Source organism: Anabrus simplex, chromosome 1 (genome assembly GCF_040414725.1).
Source record: "Anabrus simplex isolate iqAnaSimp1 chromosome 1, ASM4041472v1, whole genome shotgun sequence".
NCBI classification, from domain to species: Eukaryota; Metazoa; Arthropoda; class Insecta; order Orthoptera; family Tettigoniidae; genus Anabrus; species Anabrus simplex.
Genome location: NC_090265.1, coordinates 746,465,864 through 746,477,953, shown reverse-complemented (window position 1 = coordinate 746,477,953; position 12,090 = coordinate 746,465,864). Strand labels below are relative to the sequence as shown.

General features: G+C 42.3%; 1 protein-coding gene across 5 annotated transcripts in view; it reads right to left on the bottom strand.

Annotated features, from left to right (window-relative positions):
- The window catches only part of LOC136857483 (F-box only protein 25), a 653,389-nt gene that overhangs the window by 474,651 nt on the left and 166,648 nt on the right, over positions 1-12,090 (bottom strand). For all 5 annotated transcript variants that reach the window (XM_067136159.2, XM_068225201.1, XM_068225203.1 and 2 more), the window contains one exon: positions 11,036-11,077. In XM_067136159.2, the coding sequence (XP_066992260.1) occupies positions 11,036-11,077 (42 nt within the window). The remainder of the gene's footprint in view (positions 1-11,035; positions 11,078-12,090) is intronic.

The following is a 12,090-nucleotide window of genomic DNA, read 5'->3' as shown; positions in this document are numbered from 1 at the left end:
AACTTTTCGCTGTGTTTGCAAGAAAACCTACAGCCTTGACCCATGTCAGTATTTTACAGCACCTGGGTTAAGTTGGGATGCCATGTTAAAATACACGCAGGTGAATTTGGAACTGCTAACCGATATTGATATGGTGCATTTTATAAAATCGTCTATTCGAGGCGGTCTAAGTCAGAGTAGCGGGCGGTATTCTAAGGCAAATAATAAGTACATGCCGAGTTTCGATTCTAGTCAGGAATCTCAGTATATTGTTTATCTCGATGCTAATAATCAGTATGGGTGGGCGATGAGTCAGCATCTACCGGTGAGTGGTTTCCGCTGGCTAACGCAGTGTGAAATTGAAGATTTGCAGCTGCACGCCCTAGACGATGAAGCTAATAAAGGCTATTTCCTCGAAGTTGACATACAGTATCCTAAAGAGTTACACACTTCTCATAATGACTTACCGTTCTGCCCTGAAAATATGAAGTCCCCGTACATCACATCAACGACAAAAATGCTAATTGCTAATTTGCGTGATAAATCTAAGTATATCATTCATTACCGAAATTTAAAACAGTGTTTGCAGCATGGTTTGAAGTTATCCAAAATTCATCGCGTACTAGAATTTAATCAGTCACCATGGCTAAAGCCATATATCGATCTCAATAATAATTTAAGAACAAATGCAGTTAACGAGTTTGAGAAAGATTTCTACATGATCATGAATAACGGTGTGTTTGGTAAGACTATGGAAAATGTTGACAAACGCGTTGATGTAAAATTGATTACGAACCGGGAAAATATTAAGAAAAGGTATGGTACTAACTATTTAATAAGTAAACCAAATTTCCACAGCTGTACTATCATACACGAAAATTTAGTTATTATAAAGATGAATCGTGTTAAGGTTAAGTACGACAAACCTACCTACGTCGGCTTTGCAGTACTTGAATTGGCTAAAACACTCATGTATGAATTCCATTACGATTATATGATGAAGAAGTACGTTCATAATGCGCAATTGCTCTACACAGATACCGATTCGTTTATTTATCAAATCAAAACTGATGACTATTACAATGGTATAAAGCCAGACTTGGGTAGGTTTGATACTTGTAACTATCCTGTAAATAATCAATATCATCTACCGCTAGTAAACAAAAAGGTTCTAGGTAAAATGAAAGAGGAATGTGCTGGAAATATTATCGATTCATTTGTAGGTACTAAATCCAAGTCACATTGCATAAAACTCTTAAATGAACTACAAATAAAGAGATTGAAGGGGGTTAAAGAGAATGTAGTTCAGAATCAGCTAAGTTTAGAAAACTATAACAATTGTATTAAAAGTTCGAATACATAAGCAAACCTCTGTCATTAGAAGCAAGAAGCACCAGTTGTACACTCATTTAATTAGTAAGGTAGCCCTTAATAATGATGATTGCAAACGGTTTGTCATTCCAAATTCTACCAACACTCTAGCCTGGGGCATAGTAGTATTGATAGGTACTACTTTACATAAGGCAGATGTGTGTCTGTGTGTGTGTGTGTGTGTGAAAACATTATGCTAGAGGTGTGTACTTTGTAACATATACGTTAAGCTGTCTTACATCACAATTCACTGTACATATTGTGTAAAGATAGGGAGAGGTACGCTGAGAGCGTAGTACGGTAAATGATTCAAGTTTAAACTTGTTCATACAAGAATTGCATCGAGAATAGGAGAAGTACGCAAACATCACTACGGTAAAATGATTCGAGATAAAACTTGTACATACAAGATGTAAATAAATAATGTAGAATTGGCATATTCTTTTATTTTTTGATTACATATTACCTTCCTCCCGCTCCTTATTTGCAGGATAGAGTTTTGTTCAATACTCTATCACTCAAGGAAAAAGAGTAAGTATGTCAAGAAAGAAGGTGTTGAGCAGATTCGTAAGTATGTTATCGTCTAGCTCAGTAAGTATGTTGAGAAGAGAATTTTACTTTTTCTGAACAGCGTTTGATTCTAGTCTTGCATTGCAGTGTTCAACAACATCGAACTCTAGTATGTATATATGTTTTTGAACGGTAGTATGTGTTCAAGGCTAAACTTGTACAGTCTTGCTTTTGCAATGCATGTTCGATAGAGATGTAACTTGACAGAGGAAGAAGAGCAGCTTAGTAAGCATGTTGAGAAGATATTTTTTTTTCTTTCTAACAGTGTTTGATTCTAGTCATGCAATGCAGTGTTCAACATCGAACTATAGGTTTTGAACAGCAGTATGTGATCAAGTCTAAACATGCATCACTGTAGGTACGCGATATGTGATGCTGTCTTTTGCATAAGATCGCGTTGTATGTTCGACAAAGCTATGCCTTGACAGAGCAGAGAAAAAGGAAGTTATAACAATCACTATCTTACGCAGGCCGTTCAGAACTGTAGTCTTATCTCTTAGAACAAAGGTATTCCTTTACATGTTCTTTTAAATTGTCCGCCACCACATTTCAACTAAGGACTGCGTCACGGTGCTCTGTAGATTAAAGATGGCGGATGTGGAATTAGCCACCACCACATTTCAACTAAAGAATGTAGCACGGTGCTCTCTTCATTAAAGATGGCCGATGACAAAAAAGCACGTGGATTTGTTTCCAAACAAGAGCACGTGGAATTTGCCGCCGCCACCACATTTCAACTAAAGAGTGTGGCACTGCGCTCTCTTGATTAAAGATGGCGGATGACAGCTGACGGAATTGCTCGCAAGAGTGCGGCACGGTGCTCTGTAGTTTAATGATGGTGGATGACAGCTAACGAAATTGCCCGCATGATAGCAGCACGGTGCTCTGTTGATTAAAGATGGCGGATGACAGCTGTGACGTAGAAATTACCCACTACTACGATAAAAAGGGCAACACGGTGCTCTATAGATTAAAAGTGGCGGATGACAGCTAACGAAATTACCCGCATGATAGCAGCACGGTGCTCTGTAGATTAAAGATAGCGGATGACAGCTAACGAAATTGCCCACCTGAGGGTACCACGGTGTTCTGTAGTTGAAAGATGGCGGATGACAGCTGACGAAATTGCCCGCATGATAGCACCACGGTGCTCTGTTGATTGAAGATGGCGGATGACACCTGTCAAAAAAGCACGTGGCTTTGTTTCCAAAACAAGAGCATGTGGAATTTGCCACCACCACATTTCAAAGGTAAGTAGCTGTAGAGTGCAGCACGGTGCTCTCTTGATTAAAGATGGCGGATGCCAGCTGTCAAAAAAGCATGTGACATTGTTTCCAAACAAGAGCACGTGGAATTTTTTAAATTGCCGCCACCACATTTCAACTGAAGAGTGCGGCACTGCGCTCTCTTGATTAAAGATGGCTGCTGTCACGTGGAATTACCTGTCACCAGAGTGCAGCACGGTGCCCTGTCGATTAAAGATGGCTTTTATCAAAAAGCATTTTTCAAATTATCCGCCACCACATTTCAAAGGTATGTAGCTAAAGAGGGCAGCACGGTGCTCTCTTGATTAAAGACGGCGGATGACAGCTGTCAAAAAAGCACGTGGATTTGTTTACCGATTCAAATCTCGCGCTAGTAAGGTTAAGTTGGTACCACTAAGGTTTAGGCTCGTCAAGATGGCAGTACTGAGATTTGTGATACGTTGTTGTCTGTCAATAAGCACGTGGCTGTAAAAAAACACGTGGATTTGTTTACCCGTTCAAATCTCGCGCTAGTTAGGTTAAGTTGGTACCACTAAGGTTTAGGCCCGTCAAGATAGCAGTACTGAGGTTAGCGATGCGTTGTTGTCTGTCAAAAAACACGTGGCTGTCAAAAAAAGCACGTGGGTTTGTTTACCAATTCAAATTTCTCGCGGGAGGTGGAGGAGGCCCCCTGGGAAGGCCTCCCGGGTGGTGGTGGTGGTGGTGGAGGAGGCCCCTGGGAGCCCGGTGGCGGTGGTGGCGGCAGAACCATCCAATTATACTACTGGTAAGGTACCTTCCGATTGGACAAAAGCAGTAATTGCACCTATCTATAAGCAAGGGAACTACTATTGAGGTATCTCATTGATTAGTACACCAGGCATTCACTGGCATCTTGGAAGGGAGTAGAGATGGGCACTATCGACTGAAAACGACTATCGACTAGTCGGGCGATAGTCCCTTCAAACTATCGACTGAATAGTCGAATGTTTTCAGTCGAGCAAAAAACATTCGAATGTTTCCAGTCGATACTCTCCGTATCAAAAGTGGAGAATCGTACTTTTACGAATTTTAACGCAATTTACCAATAATTAGAAATCACTTGTATAGGCATCCATTAGAACAAAATTAATGTTAAATTGAGTGACTTAGAAATTTATTCAAAGGGACCCACGTTCGCAGCCGAGGAGTCCACACCACTCCACATTAGGAATAAGAAGCTGTCCCAGGTCCGTATTCCATTCACTGACAGCGGATACCATATCCTTAACGCAGTTTTCCATGGGGTTTTCTACATTCATTCCGGCAAATGCCACAATAGTACTGTACCTTGGGCGCATACCCCAATCCCAGACTTTTATAATCACACTATCGAGGAATCCACAGTTGCGCAGATTAAAATCCGATTTACGCACTCGTCCGTACACGGCGCTAATAAATAGGGAGATGCCCTTAATACGAATAAGCATCATAGGAATGGTCTTTCTTGGTGCTAAATGCACAGTGAAAGGTAGAAAGACAACAATGAGACTCTATTCTCGAACAGTGCTAACAATAATAATATGTAAAATTTGTTGCTGTAGTACACAATCAAGATATATATGAGACAAGCCAAACACACTACTACTGTATTTTCTAGATTATTTTTATAGTTATGCAGATTTTTATAGTTATGCCTTATTTATGAATAACGTAATTAATATAAACAAATATGCAACGAAATAAAGAGCACATAAAACGACAAGAGAAAATCGCCACATTAAGTATGTACCTATAAAGTTAACATATATTACATATCCGAAATGGCCATAAACCGATAGTTCCATTCGCTTCCGCGTCACTGTGACGGGAGTACGACTGAATTCAGTCGACTTGTTTTGTGCTGACTGGACAGTGAAACGTGGAGAGATCCGTGACGGGAATGCGACTGAATTCAGTCGACTTGTTTTGTGCTGACTGGACAGTGAAACGTGGTGATATCCGTGACGGGAATGCGACTGAATTCAGTCGACTTGTTTTGTGCTGACTGGAGAGCAAAGCGTGGAGAGATCCGTGACGGGGACTGCGACTGAATTCAGTCGACTTGTTTTTGAAAGTAGTCGACTGTTACGATAGTTTCAACTATCGACTAGTTCGATAGTTATCAGTCGATAGTGCCCATCTCTAGAAGGGAGGGTGCGATCAGTTGTTCAGAGGAAGTTGGATGAAAACCAGTGTGGTTTCAGACCACAGAGAGGCTGTCAGGATCAGATTTTTCAGTATGCGCCAGGTAAATAAAATATAAAATTAGAAGGAATTTTAGCAGAAGCGATTGGGATAAATTTTCATTCATTGGGAAGGTTCCCTTGAATGATCAGTCGGAGAAGTTCGTATCGTTCACCTCTTATGATGTGCCGAGGTAGCTGAGCTTACGCTCCTGGATGGTTATGAGAAGCTCTTTCCTCTTGTTCAAGATGTTGAGGACTTCTTCATTTGTCTTCTTTTCTACTCAAGATATTCGGAGTATTCTTCTGTATAAGTACATTTCAAAAGATTCAATCCGCTTCTCCAATAAAGGGCTAAGCGTCCACCCTTCGAAACCATACAGAAGGACAGGAAAGACATAGCAACGTAGCATTCGAACTCTGAGCTGGAGGTTGAGTTCTCGGCTGGTGAATAAGGTCCTCATGGTATTGAACATATTTTTGCTTGTCCAGTCCTGGATAAGATTTCACATTTTGAATCGCAATGCTGGTTCACTAGAGTTCCAGGATATTTGATGGAAGATACTTGTTGGACGATGTTGTTGTTGATGTAAAGGAGGCCTGTTTTGGTGTTTTCGAGAATACAATCACCTTGGTCTTGTTAATATTCAAGGATAAACCGTAGGTTTCACTGGTACTCACGATGCTGTTTATAATGATATGAAGACCACTAGGGTTGCTGGCTAACACAATCGTGTCACCAGCAAATCGGATGTTATTAATGACATAGCCATTGATCTTGATACCTAGATTATCTCCCATAGCCTCTCAGAGCACAGCTTCAGAGTAGATGTTGAAAAGGGGTGGGGACAGGACACATCCCTGGCGGACACCTCTTCGTATAGCTATGTTCTCAATGGTAGTTCCTTCTATTTTGACCTCTGCCGTCTGATTCCATTATAGATGGGTAATGATACGAAGATCACCAACATCTACACCAGTAGATTTTAAAATCTCAACAAGTTTTTCATGAGATACGCAATCGACAGCTTTTCGGTAGTCGATGGAGCATGCGTGCACATCTGCATTAATATCTAGGCATCTCTGGATCAAAACATTCAAGGAGAAAAGAGCCTCATGAGTACCCAGTCCATTCCTAAAGCCAAACTGAGTATGTCCAACTTGGCGTTCGCATTTGAGGTATATTCGAGTGTGGATGATACGCAGAAATACCTTTAGCACATGGGACATTACGCTGATAATACGATAATCATCACAATGTGACGCACTGGCCTTTTTAGTTATGGTGACAAAAGTAGATCTTAGCCAGTCAGATGGAATTCAACCAGATTTATATATTGCGTTGAATAATGTAATTAGCAGCTCTAGTACTCTGCCATGGCCTTCAGCAATGAGTGAGAGTTTCTGCATGAACCCTGTCTGGATCTACAGCTTTTCCAGTCTTCTAGAGTTTGATCGCATACAGCACTTCCTCTTGGGCTATATTTGGACTTGTTTCGTTGCCTTCGCCAATAAAAGATGGGTTGTCTGGCCTTACATCGCTAAATAGCTTTTCAACATATTCTTTCCAACACTTCAACTTGTCTTCGACTCCTACCAAAATGGTGTCATTGGCATCCCTCAGTATAGCTTTACATGGCCTGTGACATTTTCCCTACAAGTTCCTTGATCTTCTTGTAGAGATTAAACAAGTCACGTTTCTCTTGGAGAAGTTCTATTTCTCTTCATCTCTCCACGAGCTATAGTTCTTTTGCTTCCCTACACTTCCTCCTCACTGTCCTGTTTAGTTCTTGGTATTGGACTTTCCTTACATGTTTCACTTTCCGTCTTTAGTCCATAAGCTGTACAATATCTTCTGTCATCCATGGCTGTTTTCTTGAACTGTTCGAATGTCGTACCTCATTCTCTTGAGTATCAGTGAGTATGTTCTTTAGTGCAGTCCACTGTGATTCAATATCCTCTGTTTCCAAGTTGTTTATTGTATTCATACGTTCTTCGAGCTTCAAGGTTATTTGAGCTCGAAATACGAGGTTGTCAACGCTCTTTGTATCGATGCGCTTAGGTCTGTCAGAGCGTATGTTCTTGACAAAACGATGAAGTGTTAAGTCCATGACGACGGGATTATGGTCGCTGTTAACATCTGTCCCAGGGTAGGTTTTGACAGCTTTCATGTATCTTTTCAGATGACTTTTGATGAGAATGAAGCATATCTGATTCCTGACAATATGATCTTCACAATCTGCAGGAGACGTCGATGTATACAAGCGCCGAGGATGAAGCTTGAAAAAGGTATTAATAACAGAGAGCTGTTGTTCTGAAAAAACTGAACTAGACGATCACCTCTGGCATTTCTCTCACCAAGGCCATATTGTCCAACAATGCACCGAGACCTATCTTAGCACTGAAATCACCAAGGACAAGAGTTATATCCCCTTTCTTTGTAAGGGACATTGCCTCCTCTACAATTAGCAATGTCCTCCCGTGTTGCAAACCGCCTATCACGTAGTGGTTCCTTAATCGTTCGAATGAGATCGAAGTCACAGGGCGAAATGTCGGGAGAGTACGGTGGGTGCTCCAATTCTTCCCATCCCCCAACGTCGCAGTAGCTGCCCTACACACTCTGCTTTATGTGGTTTTGCATTGTCGTGCAGGATTATTGCACTTTCCACAAGATCTGTACGTATCTCCCGAACGCCACGTCGTACCTGTCGCACCAGGAAGTCCCTTAGTACTGTGCGGTCACTGTTCTGCCATACGGAGCAAAGTGGGAAACAATGACACCCCTGACGTCATACGCGACGATCACCATCAATTTGACTGGGGAAAGATTCTGACGGCCCTTCTGCCTCCTTGGTGATCCAGCATGTCGCCATTCCGCGGACTGACGTTTCAGTTCTGGTTCGTATGCCCTGACCCAAAATTCATCGATGGCGATGACAAGAATTGATCGCCGTCCTGTTGCCAGCGTGCAAGGTGGTCGGAGTATACTGCATAGCGCACCCACCTTTGAAATTCCGTCAGTGCATGCGGTACCCACCGCGATGCGATTTTTCGCAGTTATAGTGTATTACGCAATATCCTGTGGATGGTGCGTTTCTCGATGCCACTTGCCCTTTCTATCTCCAATAGCGTCCATCGTCTGTCTTCATCCAGGAGCTGCTCGATGACGGCACGTGCCACGTCGGTCCACATACTGACAGGTAGTCCCGAACGTTGCTCATCACTGTCCTCTCTAACTCCAGTAGCGTCCATCGTCTGTCTTCATCCAGGAGCTGGTCGATGACGGCACGTGCCACGTCGGTCCGCATACTGACAGGTCGTCCCGAACGTTGCTCATCACTGGTTGACACACGTTCTTGCTGAAACTGTCCTACCCATCGTGCTACTGTACGGTATGGTAGGGCATTATTCCCAACGGCTTCCACTGATTCACTGTGACATTCCATCGCATTTCTCCCTCGGAGAACGGCTATTTTGAAGTAAGGTCGCTGCTCAACACGGGTTACTTCCATCTCGCACGACACTCACCAACTGACTGATTTCACAGCCCTCGCTGCGCTACTACCAACTACCACAGAGCCATCTGTTGTTCTGCATACACACTATGCCTGCAGAACTTCCAAACGACACATATACGTTTGTGATCCGTTTACATATTTACAAGAAAAAAAGTTGCCATGGCTCTTGCCCCAATCCTCGTAGAAAGAAGAACGTAAAGTTAAGAGTGGAGCACTTTATTGAAGACAATTCATTTTCAGTCACATATGAACTCACTAATCATCAGAATTCATCGATAACTATTTATTTGTATTCATATAGTTTATTTTGTAATAAATGCCATTTCACTATTTCTGTGATTGTTATTTATGCCTGTTTATCACCCCATCTTCTTATATTATTAAATATGGACTGGCCACACGAACGGTCCCCGCTAAGGGATTCTCGTGTATGCCGAGTGAGTAAATCTGGATAAACGGGGACATTACCTATAAGGAAAGAACTTCATTGGTGTGATCAAATGAACGGAATTGTAAAGATTTCTTCATATGGTTATGAAGGTATTTAGCGGTTTCAGTAAGGATGTAAAGGATAGGACGTGTAAGTAAAGAACTGGAATCAGAGATAAGGCTTTTTGCGGATAAAGCAATAAATAAGTTATAAGATTGTGAACGACTCCGAAAAGACCTCAACAATGTTGCGCGATGTTAAACGGTGTGAAAAGTCAGAATGAGCAGCATTGAGGGTCGTGACAAGCACGTGCTACACAGAATATAAATTTATTAACTATTTTCCACCGATTATAATTACTTTTTATAACCTCCCTTGTGCCTCTCTTATAATTCTACTTTAACCACCTTCCTTTCTATCGCACTTATTTTTAATTGCAACGAAAACAGCTTGCCATCACGTCCAGAATACTGTATGTGTTTTGGTTTGAAAAAAAAAGTTTCTTACTTTTCCCGGTTAAAGACTGAATTGTCAAAAGTCCTTTCTTAGCAAGAACCTCACATAAAAATAGACCTACGTACGAAATTTCCAAGTTTGTACGCGCCGTGGTACCGGAGATTTCGTGATGACTGGTGTCATATACTATAGTATAGCGAGATGTCTCAGTCGATATGAGCGATGTCATGTATAGGGTCTTGGACTTGGCAGACTGATAAGTAATGGTGAGCATGTCTCTTTAGCGACGCCTAGACCATGTGTGGCAGGTGATGATCAAACCAGCCTTGGGGCACAATACCCAACATACAAGATGTCGTTTGGTCTTCAGAGGGGTTTGGTTCAGGTCTTTATGTGTGGTTCCCATGAACGACCTGCGCGCCTGATGTGTGGTGAGGCAGGGAAAGTGCCGGCACATAGCCTACTCCTGTCAAATAATACCAAGGGGTCAGCTAAGACTTAACATACCCAACATCAACAGCGTCATATGACCTCACCCCCTATAAACACTGCAGAAAGGCTTTTTGACGCAAAATGTTGTTTGAGTCATCAGTCCATAGACTGGTTTGATGCAGCTTGCAGGCCACCCTATCCTGTGCCAACCTTTTCATTTCTACGTAACTACTACATCCTGCATCTGCTCTAATCTGCTTGTCATATCCATACCTTGGTCTACCTCTACCATTGTTACCACCTACACTTCCCTCAAAAACTAACTGAACAAGTCCTGGGTGTCTTAAGGTGTGTCCTAACATTCTATCTCTTCTTCTCATCAAATTTAGTCACAACGATCTCCTCTCACCAATTCGATTCAGAATCTCTTCATTCGTGATTCGATCTATCAATCTCACCTCAAGCATTCTTCTGTAACACCACATTTCAAAAGCTTTTATTCCCTCTCTTTCTGAGCTAGTTATCGTCCATGTTTCACTTCCATACAATGCCACGCTTCAGATGAAAGTCTTCAGAAACATCTTTCTAATTCCTAATTCTTTCTAATGTTTGAAGTGAGCAAATTTATTTTCATAAGAACGCTCTACTAAGCTACTGATTAGAAATTGTATATGACCACCTCTCCCACCCTGCCGGTCAACATTCCGAAATTTTTTCTTGAATACAGTGCGAGACCTTAAAGACTTGGCCACACAGCGAAGTGAATTATTCTACTCGGTAATGTCCCATTTGTCCTCCAGGCGGAATATTAAGAGTAAGGTGAACACTCACCATCTACCAGCCATGCCGCCGAAGCCCAGGTCGGCCAAGGAACTGGAACAAATAACAAAAGGTTAGGACATAAACAACTTACTCTCAGCAGTGTAGCTTAGTAAAATACAAGTAATATACACAATGCAACTCGCGTCCTGCCAGTCTGTGCCGAAAGCACGTCAGCCCGTGTACACGTTTTACTCTCAACAGTCCATATAAATAACATTTCAACTCTGTCAATGTAACGGTCCATGATACTGCCTATGTTTTAACATAGCGAGGAGAATTGAAAGTTGCAAGATTCTGTCGCTACACGTCTATAAAACAAGCTGTAAGGCACGGCGAAATGACAACACATACGGCAGAAAGCGAAAAAATACATCTATCATCTCTGCCATGGGTCACAGCCGCTGACACCACTCTGTTATCCCAGTGGCCGTACGAGAAACACTGGCGGGAAGTGACATCACAACACCAAAAACGAGCTGTGCTAGATAAAGGAAATTCGGGAGGCCTGCGTGTGAAAGTTGACGCCAATCAAAATTTGCGCGCTAGTTGGCGAAGAGTAGCTCCACTATGATCTTGCAAAGCATGTTTTCTTTAAATATGCGCTGGACACTTTGAGAGCGTTACTCATTGTCCGATGTTGATATTGTGAGGCAGGTGTGAGTGAAACATGCCTTTAAGGAGATGAAGAAAGCAGTATCAGAATCACCAGCTAACTGAGTTTGAACGAGGCTCTGTAACAGAACTACGAGAAGGTGGATATTCATTCCGAGATATTCCAGAGAGACTTGGCAGGGATCGGTGTTAGCAAGAATGGTAACGGAAAGGCCCTGTTTCAAGCAGATCGGGGACCGGCCGCACACGCCGAATGGCTGTAGTCGATCGTTACTGCATCTGCGCAGCCATTAGAACTTCAATTGGCACCAGAGTGACACAGCGAACTGTAGCAAATCGACTGAATGTGGAACAGCCTCGAGCCAGAGGTCCTGTGGCGTTCATCCCACTAACTCCGAATCACAGCCATCTGCGATTAGTGGTGTCAACCTAGAGCTCACTGGAGGGCGGAG